General features: G+C 41.6%; 1 protein-coding gene across 1 annotated transcript in view; it reads right to left on the reverse strand.

Moving 5' to 3' along the window:
- Window positions 1-14,276, reverse strand: part of Nup88 (nucleoporin 88) — a 29,520-nt gene extending 15,244 nt beyond the window's left edge. The window contains exons 1-6 of the mRNA XM_059271095.1: window positions 13,940-14,276; window positions 10,146-10,315; window positions 8,293-8,418; window positions 7,164-7,250; window positions 3,312-3,488; window positions 1,169-1,355 (exon numbers count right to left, since the gene is read on the reverse strand). Coding sequence (XP_059127078.1) covers window positions 1,169-1,355; window positions 3,312-3,488; window positions 7,164-7,250; window positions 8,293-8,418; window positions 10,146-10,315; window positions 13,940-14,242 — 1,050 coding nt within the window. The 5' untranslated portion in view covers window positions 14,243-14,276. The remainder of the gene's footprint in view (window positions 1-1,168; window positions 1,356-3,311; window positions 3,489-7,163; window positions 7,251-8,292; window positions 8,419-10,145; window positions 10,316-13,939) is intronic.
- Between the last annotated feature and the right edge of the window lie 56 nt (window positions 14,277-14,332).

Consider the following 14,332-nt stretch of genomic DNA (forward strand, 5'->3'; position numbering starts at 1 on the left):
CAAATACAGAAGCAAAAAACCAGGGTCACTTAGCCCTTTCAAATGTTAATTTTACCCCCCACCCCAATCCTTAAACATCTAGCTCCCCTGTTATCCTTAAACAACGTAACAAAAACAGAAGCCTGGGGAAAAGCAAGCCCAGGGATACAAAGGTCTTTACCTTTGTTACTGAGGACTAGAATATAGAGGTCAAGCTGAGTCTGGTGCACACCTTTAATCCCAGCACGCAGGAGGCAGAGACAGACCGATCTGTCAGTTTTAGGCCAGCTTGGTCTACATAGCAAGTTCCAAGACAGGCAGGGCTACCTTGTCTCAAGAAACTAAAATAAAAAAAGAATACAGAGGCCAGAATCACCATTAACAGTGGTGTTAATAAGTGTGTAGGAAATTGGGCACACACTTGTAATCCCAGCACTAGCTGGGAAAGTCAAAGCAGGAGGATTTCTAGATAGAGACCATCTTGGCCTATAGTGTAAGTTCAAGGCCAGGCTCAGCCACATAGTAAAACACCGTCCAAAAATAAAAGAACAGGGGTTAGAGAAATATCTCAGAGGTTAAGTGCACTGGCTGCTCTTGCAGACGACCCAAGTTCAGTTCCTAGCACCCACATGACAACTAACAACCATCTGTAACTTCAGTTCCAGCAGATAGGTGCCGTTTTCTCAATATGTCTTTTTTTAAAACATAAATTTAAGAAAATCAAAAAATAAACTTAAAAACAAGCATGGTCCAAGCTTTTCTTTCATCATGTATATGATGTTTGACCTGCAAGTCTGTCTCTGCACCACTTGCATACCTGGTGTCCATGAGGTCAGAAGAGGACATTGGATCCCCTGGGACTGGAGTTACAAACAGTTGTGAGCCACCATGTGGGTGTTAGGAATTGAACCTGGATCTTCTGGAAGAGCAGCCAGTGCTCATTAACACTGAGCCATCTCTCCAGCCCCAAGAGCAGACTTCTGTTTGGAGTATTCAATTTACTGGCACAGGGTGTGAAACAAGATCAGAAACAAACACAGTTTCATGGACTGGTAAGTTGGGCAATGTTCTTTTAACTCTTTCCACTGGAACTCTTAATTATGCTTCACTTATTCTCACATCAAACTGGCCCATAGAATACACCCGCTGTTGGATATGTGAAATGTAGCAGCGCTAGCTTGGCACTTACTGTTTGATCGTCTTCTTCTTCCCCCTCTAGTACAACACAGTGGTACAGCATTCCTGACTCCGTTGCAATTACTAAGATATTGGGAACACAGGGCAAACAGAGCACAGCACAGGCATCGTAACCGTAGTTATCTTCAGCTGCAGGATGCATGGGCAATGGTCCCAACAGCTTTCCAATATTCCCAGGGCTAACGGAAGAATGAAAACATTATCAGGAAAATGTCGACGGAAGACAGTTGTCCCCTACTCTTTGATTTTTGTCTTCCTTCAGCTACTGTAACTTCAAATAAAGGTCTTTATTTTTCATTTTCCCACTCACATCCCAGCAATAGTAATTCCTGATCTGATAATTTTCCCTTGAAAGGAAAGCAGCAATGCCTGAAGGGATTCCAGATTTTTGCTTCGTTTGGTTTTTTCCTTCCAGTCAAAGTCCTATGTAATCTAGGTTGCCTTTAATTCTTGATCCTCCTGTCACAGCTTCCAGAGCTAGGATTCTAGAATGCCACTGTGCCTTTGAAGACACTGTAGACTGTCATACTGTGAGGTTCAGGAGCATGACTGGGATCTATTGGTAGTGCTAAGATCAGAGGTTCCATCCCCAGTAGTCACTACCATCAGAAAAAACAGAGACAAAGGGCTGGATACATAGTTCAGTGGTTAAGAGCATTGGCTACCACAGCAGAGGACCTGGGTTCGATGCCCAGTACCCACATGGTGTCTTATGAATGTCTGTCAGTAGCTCCAGTTGTAGGGAATGTGATGCCCACTTCTGGCCTCTGCATGCATATGGCACACACACACATATATATAGGCAAAACACTTACACACATGAAATAAAAATAAATCTTAAAAAAAAAGAAGAAAAAAAAGGACAAGGTCCCATTATACAGCCCAGGCTAGCCTCAAACTCAGAACTGCTGTGTCAGCCTTCTGTGTGCTGAAATTATGGCATGTACCAACACATGTAGCCTGGTTTCCATTTTTCCCACTCCACTGACAGTACTCTAGCAAAGATCACCTATGAATCCAAAGTCTAACCTGACCTGCTATATTATCACTGGGTAACTACTGTTGTCGCCTGACATTCTTTTTTTTTTTTTTTGAGACAGGGTCTCTCCACATAGCCTTCGTGGTTCTGGAACTCACTATACAGACCAGGCTGGCCTCAAACTCACAAACTCTGCCTGTCTCTGCCTCCCCAGTGCTGCCATGAAAGACCTGCACCACCCGCCTGGCTGCTTACCACTGTCAATACTCCTAACAGCTTCTTTTATGGTCGTGTTCTCTACCTTTCTGACCTCGTCCTTCCTAAGCTTTGTTCTCATTTTTCTCTCATTTTCTGGGCTCAAAGGGTGAACCCAAGACCCAAATAAAACAAAAAAACCAACAACAAAAAGGCAAAACTGACATTGAAAAACAAACAAACAAACAAAACCTGGGTGTACTGGATAGAAACTTACACCACTCCAGCCCTCCCTGTCCTACTCTGCTCAGAAACCTCCCTGTCTTCAAGAACAGACCTCACCATGCTCATGACCTAGAAATGTAGCTCCATCAATTTTCCAGCTTCAGTATTTGTTGTTGTTTTTTACCCAAATTCACCACTCTCGACGAAGATGTCAAATGACTGAACTTTGAACAGCTTCTGTGCTTATTTGTATACTCTAGTCTGGGATGCCCTTGTGACTAAAATGGTCTCACCCTTCCTGACGCTTCATTTAATCCTGCTTGAGACTGTTAGGCCCATGTGACATCAGTTCTCTGCAAACATTCCCCTAACTCCTGCAGTCAAAATAGTGTCTCCTTTTTAGTACTTAACGTGTCCCAGGACTAGGAAATGAGTCCTTAGATGTTCATGTGGACACATGGCTTTTCTCCACAATTTCAATGCAAGACATCAGATTACATCTAATCATACCCATGCTAACTTTTTTATATAAGAGAAACAACGCTTTTTCAGTTAACTAGACTTTGTGAGCCAAATTTAGTCTTTTCTTAAACTACACAACTTCCCTAAAAAAACAAGGAAGAGGACAATCAAATAATCTGTACCATTTCTTATCTATACCTGGAACAAAGGAATGTGCATCTCAAGTTCAACAGTGATGATGTATACACTAACACTGGTTACTGCATTAACTTACACGTGTAACAGACTAACGTAGGTGAGGAAGGTCTCCCCATTCTCATATAAGATGTACAGTGGATATGCCACCGCTTCTTCTTGGCCTTTTTGTCCAAATATATTCTTTGAGACTGCTGCCAGTGGTCCAAAGTCAAATGCAACTGCAGTCTCTCCTAGAGATGCTGTATATGCCCTTCTGCAAAGAGATTTGAAAAAAGTTTGTTGAAAACAAAAACTATTATGAAGAATAAACAAATTAAATTATTATTATTTTTTGTTTGTTTGTTTGTTTTTGTTTTTTGAGACAGGGTTTCTCTGTGTAGCTTTGCACCTTTTCTGGAACTCACTTGGTAGCCCAGGCTGGCCTCAAACTCACAGAGATCCACCTGCCTCTGCCTCCCGAGTGCTGGGATTAAAGGCGTGCGCCACCACCGCCTGGCCCAAATTAAATTATTAATAAACAAATTAATACCATAATAATTAGTGAAAAATTTGAATTTTGAAATAGTTTAAATACAGACACACAAACAACACATATATAGAAATATAAAAAGAAATGGAGCCGGGCGGTGATGGCGCACACCTTTAATCCCAGCACTTGGGAGACAGAGGCAGACAGATCTCTGTGAGTTGAGGCCAGCCTGATCTACAGAGCGAGATCCAGGACAGTTAGGGCTACACAGAGAAACTGTCTCTAAAAACCAAAAAAGGATGAAAATCAGATGAATACAAATTAATTTATTCCAATAACATTTACCACTTACTATGTGCCATGCACTGTTCTAGGTTCATAAAATAAATCAGCAAATTAAAGAAAGACTTCTCTTTCTAGTGAGTGAGAAAAAATAAACAACACATTCAGGAAATGATTTTGTTGTTGTTGTTACTTTTTTGGTTTTATTAAGACAGGGTCACACACTATAACCCAGGCTGGCCTTGAACTGTAACAATCCTTCTGCTTTGGCCTTCTGAGTGCTGAGATTACAGATGTGTGTCTTTTTTTTCTAAAAGAAAGTGGTGTTATAAAGAAAAAGGAGGGCCAAATGGTGTTTGTAGGAGTGCTGTTTAGTAGCCTGTATGGCACAGGAGGACTTTGAGAAGTTGACATCTGAGCACAGGTCTGAAGAAAGTACAGGAACTGGTCTAGTTGTCTGGGGAAGGAGCAGTTGAATACAATAATACACACCAAGGGTCTAAGGTGGATAGTGATGTTTAAGGAATGGCAAAGAGGCCAGGGCATCTGGAGCTTGGAGAGCAAGGGCACAGTGGGAAGAATGAAGGTGGACTGGAAGTCAGGGGGTAAGCCTGTGGGCATCACATAGTTCAGGGTGTGGAAAACAGGTAAGTAGAGTGATCTCACCGAAAGGGAAGTTAAGTATTCCTTTGGCTGCTGTGTTGGACACAGGCTACAGATTATAAAGGATTTCCACTTTCTCTATAATGCTTTTTTTAATTTTTCCCAAATAGATATGCATTACCTATATAGTTAGGAAGGGACTATAAAACCATGGTGCCTATGTATGTCAAAATTTGGTATAATTTGTTACCCAAAATGATTTTTGTTTAACAAAAGGCTAATAATGAGTATGGGTAAATTACAACCAAAACTTCACAGTTTAAATAATCAACATCACCTAAAGGTGTAAATACCATATTTTAGTTTATCACATGAAAAAGTATATGGTATCAGAATATGAGAAATATCAAGATAATGGAACAAATAGAGAAGTTAATGAAATAAAATAACTCCTAAGTCACTAAACTTAACTGAAGCTTCATTATACCCAATCCCAGCACTCAGGAGGCTGAGGCAGGAAGGTTGCTACAACTCTGTTGCTATCCTAAGCTTCATAGTGAAGCTTTTAGGTCAGCGAGAGCTACAATGTGAGCACCTGTATCAAGGAACAAAGGAGGAATTCAGTGGGTAAAGGTGTTTGACTCAAAGACTGGCAGTCTAAGTTTATCCTTGTGATACTCATTGGAGAAGTTGAGAACTGCCTCCTTCAAGTTGGCCTCTGGCCTACACATACATCAATGCAGGAGTACACACGTTCATGCAACATGAGTGTATGCACACACACAGTAAATAAACACAGACGGATAGACTTACTGGCTGATAGGAAGTAGGTATGAATGAATACTCTGTGCCAACACAAATGCTAAACAATCTTTTATTCTGATACTAAGGGTTGAGCCTAGGGCTTTGCACACACTAGGTAAGTACTCTACCATTAAGTTATATTCCAGGTTGTGAGCACTTTTTAATGAATGATCCCATTCACTCTGTACAATAATCCTAAGAAATGAGCACTGTCAATTTTTTATATTAATGGAATGTAGTCACAGAAATGAAGCTTAGTACAATTAGAAAACTTTCCCAGATGCCACAGAAGGCAAGTGGCAGAGTCTAGACTAGAACCAGGTGGGATGACTGATGCCAGATCAGAGTACTTAACACTATATTTGCTCTACTGACTCTTATATACATACTGTGCCTGTCAAAAACAAACAAACAAAACCCTACCACCTAACTAGGTTAGTTCTAGAAAGACACTACAGGACAGGAAATGCCAAGACTCAAGAACAGGACTAACCTCTGAGTTAGGTCCTGCCCTATTACGGAAAAAAAATGCACTGGAATTTAAGCTGGTACTGTATTTCCTCACATCATTTCAGTGAAACTTTCAGGGTTGGGACAACCAGGGAGTAAACAGTCCAAGGCGGTAGCAACCCCTGGCTCTTAGCAGTAGACATAAATCCATCCTGGAGAAATAAACCCCCAACTCAGATTCTCAATACTCCCACACTTCAAGATCAGGTAAATATAAATTCCCAGTAAGAGATCATCAATGAAGAGGAAAGCAACCTGACTGTAGGTCAGGAGAAGAACAAACACAGATCTTAGTACATCACTATCACTCCCATTAAGACTTTCAAGTATTAAAAGTGTCAAATACAGGCTGGGTGGTGATAGCACAAGCCTTTAACCCCAACACTCAGGAGGCAGAAGCAGGCAGATCTCTGTGAGTTCAAGGCCAGTCTGGTCTACAGAGCAAGTTCTAGGACAGCCAAGGATGTTACACAGAGAAACCCTGTCTTGAAAAACAAAAACAAAAAAACAAAGTATCAAATAAAGATGCATAAAATGTTCAAGAAATTATATTTAGAACAAGAAAAACTAAACATGAAGATAACTAAATGGAAATTCCAAAAATATTGACATTAGCTTTCATTCTAAGTGTGCACACTATATTTGACTATGTGTGGTGCCCACCCGAAAGACTGATCAGGAGGCCAGAGGGTCGGGTTCTGCCAGTTCAAAGGATGATTCCATTAGCAGTAAGCCAGGACATGTAGTAGGTACGAAAACAAAAGAAGCCAGGAGCACAGATAATCAGAAAGGCCAGGCATAGAGGTGCACACCTTCAATCCCAGCACTCAGGAGGCAGAGGCAGGTGGATCTCTGTGAGGCCAGCCTAGTCTAAATAGTGAGTTCCAGGACAGCCTGGACCATGTATTGAGACCTTGTCACAACACAACAAAAAAACGTTAATCAGGACTTAGTCTATTCTAGTCCAGGTGCTGGGAATTCGGCAATCTGCCTTACCCATACAGAGTGCACTGGTAGGCCTCCAGCCTAACACTTTTACAATTTTAGAACTGTACAATTTTAAGATGTATTATTTTTGCCAGTCATATTTTAGAATTTTCTTAAAAAAGAGATCAAGCTGTTAGTTACAATGACAGATTTGTGACTTGTTATATTACCAAAAGCATGTTAAAACTTACCTTTGGAAATTTTGGTAGTTACTGGTAAAACTGCATTTACATTCTCAATAAACTCAACATTTTGTGACAAATAAAAACTTACCCTTTATTGAGTATTAAGCTTTCCTCCTCTGCTTCTGAAAGTACAATCACCTTAGTGGGTGTCTGAGGCTCACGGAGAGAGTAAATTCTAGCAGTCAAAAGAAAAAGAAAAAAAGAAAGAAAGAAAGAAAATAGTACTTAAGTTCTCTTTGATGTCAGGCAGGGTAGCTCACACTGTAATTCTATCACTCGGGAGGCTGAGGCGAGAGGACCACGAAGAACTCTGGGCTACATTTACAGACCAGTGTGGGTTACAAAGTAAGACATTATCTCATCAAAACAATTTAATCAGTTCTTAAGTATTTTCCTACTAGGGGCTGGAGACATGGCTCAGCAGTTAAGAGTACTTGTTGCTCTCGTACAGGAGCTGGGTTTGATCTCCAGCACACACATGCCACTCTAGTTGTGGAGTTCCTTCTTCTTCTGACCTCCATGGGCACCAGGTATGCATGAGGTGCACATATATACAAAACACCCATATGGCAAAACACCTATACACATAAAATAAATCTAAAAATATTTATAAAGAATTTCCTACTAGTTCTCAAATCATCTCTTTGCCAAAGATCTTGCCTATTTCCTCTAGTTAACCATGCAGAAGGGGAGTTTATGACCCAAAGAAATGCTCTCTATCTTTAGCAACATTTTTTTTGGGGATGGGGGGTGGATAACAGCGTTAGGGATGGAACCCAAGACCTCAAGCATAAGCACTGAACCACTGAGCTCCATTCCCCACACCTTTAGTCTTACAGCAACTTGATATATCATGCTTGTTGATACCCATGGGAGGCCGGCCCCTTTCTCAACAGAAACAGGAAGAGTGGATTTGGCAGGGGGTGGGGAGGGGGAGAATGGGAGGAGGCAAGCCTTTAATCCCAGCACTCAGGAGACAAAGGCAGAGGCAGATGGATCTCTGTGAGGTCAAGACTAGCCTTGCCCACACAGTGTGAGACACTATCTCAAAGTGGGGGAAAAAGAGAAAGAGAGAATGGTTTACACTAGGCAATTAGATAAAAACATTACAACATTCAGTGACTTATTTGTGTTATCCTGAGCAACTATTCAGTAAATAAGTAGTAAGACACAAAGCTTTTCCATTCACAAGGTAAACTAGGAAAGGTAAAGGTCACCTTATCACATTGTCTGACGTCAACAGCACTATGTGGGGATCCAGCATCTCACTTGGATACCATGCAGCATGCTTCAGAGTCAGAGAGGTAGAGCTGGTGAAAAATCTCTCAGCAATCGGCGTGGTACTAAAATAAAACAATTTTCAAAAACATTTGTGTGTAGAACTTGTAAGAAACACATTCTAACCTACTGTAACACTGTTCCTTTCCTTCTCTTGTCACTCTGAGAGCATTCCGAGAACCTATCCAAGGAACCAAAGTGCAAATATTTTCTACATTACAGTAATATATTTTATACATTTTGGTTTTGCTGGTTCAGACAGGATCTTGCTATATAGCCCTGGCTAGGGCCTAGCCCTCACAATGTAACCCAGGCTGACCTTGAACTCACAGCAACCCTCCTGGCACAGCATCCTGAGGGCTGGAATTGCATTTGTGTATTACCATACCCAGCTTATATAGTTCTTTACAGATGTATTTTGATATTGCCTCTTGTTTGGTCTTTTTGCGAATCAATGTAGTAAGAAAACTGTAAGGGCAGATATGATTATTCTGAAAATTAAGAAACAGTGATCTAGGGGCTGGAGAGATGGCTCAGAGGTTAAGAGCACTGGCTGTTCTTCCAGAGGTCGTGAGTTCAATTCCTAGCAACCATATGGTGGCTCACAACCATCTGTAATGAGATCTGATGCCCTCTTCTGGCCTGAAGGGATACAAGCAAGCAGAACACTGTATACATTAATAAATAAAAATCTTAAAAAACAAAAACATAGCTTAAAAAACAAAACAAAAAAAAAAACCCCAAAAACAAACAAACAAAAAAAATCAGTGATCTAAATACTATTAAGCAATTCAAGTAGACCCTCTTTATGTTATAGAGGTAAAGGTAAGTCTAGGTTTCTATGTTATATTCTTTTCAGTAGACCTTTTAGATTCCCACTTTCCTGGATTTTTATTTAATTTATGTGTGTGTGTATAAAAATGAAACTGAAAGTTGGGCATCATATTTCTGCAGTCCCAGGTTCACCCCTGTGTGGGGCAGGGAAGCAGGGAAGGGCTATTACTTGGTAGGCTTTGTTACACTAGGTATTAAGACTCCCCTCACCCCCTTGATTTTTTTTTTTTAACTTGGAAGAAGCCATGAGCCTTAATTTAGATGTTTTCTTTCTGTGACTGAACACCTGGCAGCTGACCAACTGATGTACCTTAGGGCATGAGTAGCTCATGGTACATTTATGATGTCACAGTACAAAGTGCAATGACCAGAAAATGTCCTGACATATAAATGGTATCTTGGAATGAAGATGTTAATCAACAGACAAAATCCTTAATCCACACACTTTACTTCAATATGTGAATAGTTCTTAAGCTCATGCACCTAACTGCAAACTTTCAGCTATTTCTGTAAAAATAAATGGACTGATATTGTTTCTTGTAATTACAAATAAATATTAATACAGTATTCTTCAAAAAATAGTAACAAAAGGGGCTGGGAAGGTGGCTCAGTGGTTGAGAGCACCTGCTGCTTTTGCAGAGGACCCAGGATTGGTTCCCAGCACCCTCATGGCAGCTCACAACCATCTGTAACTCCAGTTACAGGGGATTTGACACTTTCTTCTAGGCTTCCTGGGTACCAGGCACACAAGCAGTACAGTGAGTGCACTTACATAAATGAAGGCAAAACACTCATACACATTAAAAAAAAAAATGGTAACAGCAATAGCAACACAGGAAGCCAGTCTGCAGGATCACATGAATGCTCAAATGTTCCAATAGTAGAATCCCAAAATACATTTCAACAACCTCTGATCTTAGCAAGTTACAGTTAAACACTAAATGGAAATGCAACTTACCTACAATTCACAGTTGCTTTTCCACCTTCAAATTCAGAATCCTTTCCCCATCTTTGAGGTAATTCTAATGCCATAAGTCCTTTCATTCCTATAAGTGCTACATGATGTTGCGTAGGACTTAATAAGACTTGATGAATTTCAAACAGGGGTGGATTTATACAAAGTAATCTCTGAAAATTAAAGCAATTTAGTACAAATAGTTAATTTTAATGTTAATATATTTGGGAGTTGCTTGAAACCACAATCATACTTTAATTTTCTATAGTTACAAAATAACAGCATTCTGGATAAGTACTAATACTTGTTTTATTAACTGATTATTCCCCAAGAAATTATCTCTGGGTGCCTGATAGATGACTTAGCCGCTAAAAGCACTTGCTCTTCTTGCAGAGGACCAGAGTTTAGTTCCCAGCACTCACATTCTTAGTTCACAGTCTGTAACTACAGTTCCAGGGAATCAGACACCCTCTTCTGGCTTCCTGGAGCACCTTTATTCATTCATTCACACACACACACACACACACACACACACACTTAAAATAAGTCTTAGGGCTGGAGATGGCTCAGTGGTTAATAAGAAGCATTGGCTACTCTTCCAGAGGACCTGGGTTCAATTCCTGGCACCTACATGGTGGTTCTGTAACCATTTTCTGGCCTCTGTGGATACCAGGCACATGAATAGTACATGTACACATATACAGACAGAACATGCATAAACAGAAAATTAAAAACAAAACAAAAAAACTTTAGCCAGGCAGTATGCTGGCACATGCCTTTAATCCCAGAACTCTGGGAGGCAAAGGCAGGAAGATCACTGAGTTTGAGGCCAACTGGTCTACAGTCTGAGTTCCAGGACAGCCAGGGCTGTATACAGAGAAACCTTGTCTCAAAAACAAAAAAACAAAAAACAAAACAAAAAACAAAACAAAAACCCAAAACAAACAAAACACAAAAACTTGCCTCCTCACATAACCTAGTAGGCACTACTTAAGATTTGTTTTTCTTCTCTGTATTTCTGGCATCAAGCAGACTCTTGATACTTAGTGAATAAATAACTTTAGAAGTATTAATAAAAGATAACATTTTATAAACAGTACTGTAGAATAAAGAATAGCTTCAGGCCAATTATGGTAGTGTACACCTTTATTTCCAGTAGCCGGGAGGAAGATACAGGTGGCTCTCTTTGAGTTTCAGGCCACCCAATGCTACAAAATGAAACCCCAGATTAGCTTCAAGAGTTTTGCAGCAAACAGTACTGATTTATCTATGTGGGCATAGTATAAAAGAGTGATATTTTATGGGAGTTCCAATAATTTGTGATAGCATCATACATCCTCAAAAAAACTTACTTTTACACTGGTACTACCTATTTCGTTTCTCATGACCATTTCAGATTACTACTTTCTTTTCTTTTTACTCTTAGTAAATAATGATGAGACTGTCAATATATTATTAACCTTTGTATGGAGAATCATGCTAAGCCAAAATTGTTTAAGATAAGGCTTTTTTGAATATAATAAGATTTCTAATTGCTTTTGTATCTGTAAGCCAGTTTGTTTTTAAATGCCTGTTGCAGAGCTGGGCAGTGGTGGTGCACAGCTTTAATGCCAGCTCTGATCAGGATCTGCCTGATCTCTGAGTTTGAGGCCAGCCCAGTCTGAAGAGCAAGTTCTAGGACAGCCAGAGTGGTTGCACAGAGAAACCTTGTCTTGAAAAAAAACAACACAAAAACAAAAACAAAGTCACCAAATATTAACAGAGCTCTTGCATGCTCTAGGAATAGGTCAAGTGTTGTTAGACATTAAGAAATAAGGTAGACAGAGTCTCTGTTTTGGTGTTTACAAATGAGAAAATACAACAAAAATACAGTCTGGTAACATAGGATCATCACACACACACACACACACACACACACACACACACACACACACACACACACACAGAGACCGGCCTGGCTCAGACCTGTAATCTCAACACTCAGAGACTGGGGCAGGAGTTCCAGACCAGCCTGGGCTACATAAGTGATTTCAGACCAGAAAAAAGAAAATCAAAAGAAAATAAATAATTAATTGAAACAATGCACGAATTTCTGATACTTTTTTTTTGTTTGTTTGTTTGTTTTGTTTTTTCGAGACAGGGTTTCTCTGTGTAGTTTTGCGCCTTTCCTGGAACTCACTTGGTAGTCCAGGCTGGCCTCGAACTCATAGAGATCCACCTGGCTCTGCCTCCTGAGTGCTGGGATTAAAGGCGTGCGCCACCACCGCCCGGCTGATACTTATTTTTAATGGGAATTTTACAGTAGGTAAATGTGTAAATGTTGACCAAGTTTCTCAAGAGCACTGGCTGCACCTTGTTAAAATCAATCACTTCTCAACAAGAATTAGTCCAGGGCACACAGCAGATCTCATGCATTGGAATGAATGCCACATTTTGGGGTTTTTTTTTTTCCTTGTTTGTTTGCTTGCTCCTTTTTTCTTTTTGAGACAGGGTCTCTCTATGTAGTCCTGGAACTCACTCTGTAGACCAGGCTGGCCTCAAACTCAAAGAGATCCTCCTGCCTCTGCCTCCCAAGTGCTGGGACTAAAGACCTGTGCGCCAGTCCTGGCTTTAAAAAAAGTCTGTGACGGAGGAGCAAAGTAGTTTTCTTTCTTTTTTTTTTTTTTTTTCAATTAATTTTTTTGGGGGGAGGTTACTTTGGGGGATGCTACAGGGGTGAGGGACAGATCTGGAGGGACTAGGAGGTGAGTAGGATTGGGGTACATGTTGTGAAATTCCCAAAGAATCAATAAAGAACCAATAAAGAATTATGTTATATATACATATATATGTGTGTTTGTGTGCGCGTGCATAAAATAAAATACTGGGGGGAAAGTTGTTTTTTTTTTTTTTTTCCAAGACAGGATTTCTCTGTGTAGTTTTGATGCCTGTCCTGGATCTCACTCTAGACCATGCTGATCTCGAACACAGAGATCCGCCTGGCTCTGCCTCCTGAGTGCTGGGATTAGTGGCATGTGCCACCACTGCCCGGCTTGGGGGGAAAGTCTTTAAAAGAGAATCAGTTTACTACAAACGAACACTTCAATAAAGCAGTATTCGGTCACAGAAAGTCTAGAATAATTCTGATTATATCAACCTTCACATGCCATTCATTGGCTCATCAAATCAAAAAGGTATGAAGACCTAGCTCAGAGTTGGAACTCCTGTGCTTGCCCTGGTGGAGGTGAAGGTGTGTGCATTTCTCCTAGAGATGCGTTAATGGGAGTGTGCGCATGCGCGCGTGTGTTGAGTCCCTGCACTGCAACAAACGCACCAACCCTTCCAACTTTAGCGAGCGCCCAAAGGGGCAAAAACAAAAACAAAACACGGGGACTCCCTTTTTCATTTCAGTCAGGTAATTTGGTCCTTTTAAACCTGCCCTATAGCTCACAATAAACCAGAAGAATGTGTCACATCTTTAAACAGGGTTCTTTGGGCCAAACAACCAAAACCGCTGTCTTCCTCAGAGCGCCGACCACTTATCATGTCACGGCCCTCTCTTTCCCTCCCAGACACTCAGAACACCAGTTCCTCCAAGTGCCTGGCAGTGACCGAGACAATAAACCTGCTGGCGAGGAATAAAGATACGAAAGACGGACTTTTCCACTCGAAGCGGGATGCTCCCGAAAGACGCCCGCTCAAGTCGGGCGTCTACAGTAGAGCCCACTACAGTAGAGCCCCACACCCAAGATGGGGAGCGAACCAAAGAGCTGAGTGAGGTGCCCGCTAAGGGTCGCTTTCCAGACGGACTGGCGCACCTGGTACTGGGAGAGAGGGGGCTCCACGCTGCCCCCGCTGGGGCCTCGAAGGCGAACCACCAGGAAGGCGCTGTCTTCCGCGTCCCACAGAAAGAGCTCCCCTCCGAGGCCGAAGACCAGGTTTCTCGTCAGCAAATGCGGCGGCAGAGGAGGGCACGAGGGAGAAGTCGAAGCCGCTGGCTTCTCCGCTTCGGCCGGACTCCTGTTTTTCAGGCCCTCGCGGAGCCGCAAGAACGCGACGTGGTTAGGGAGCCAGCTCTGCCACAGCTCCCCATCACCCGCAGGCCCCTCGGCGGCCGCCATCTTGAACGCCACAGCTCTCGGTTCTGGGAGCTCAGCCCGGGCCGCGGCGCGTAGCCAATCCGCGACCAGCACTTCACGGCTTCAGCCTAT

Source organism: Peromyscus eremicus, chromosome 8a, assembly GCF_949786415.1.
Source record: "Peromyscus eremicus chromosome 8a, PerEre_H2_v1, whole genome shotgun sequence".
Taxonomy (NCBI): Eukaryota; Metazoa; Chordata; class Mammalia; order Rodentia; family Cricetidae; genus Peromyscus; species Peromyscus eremicus.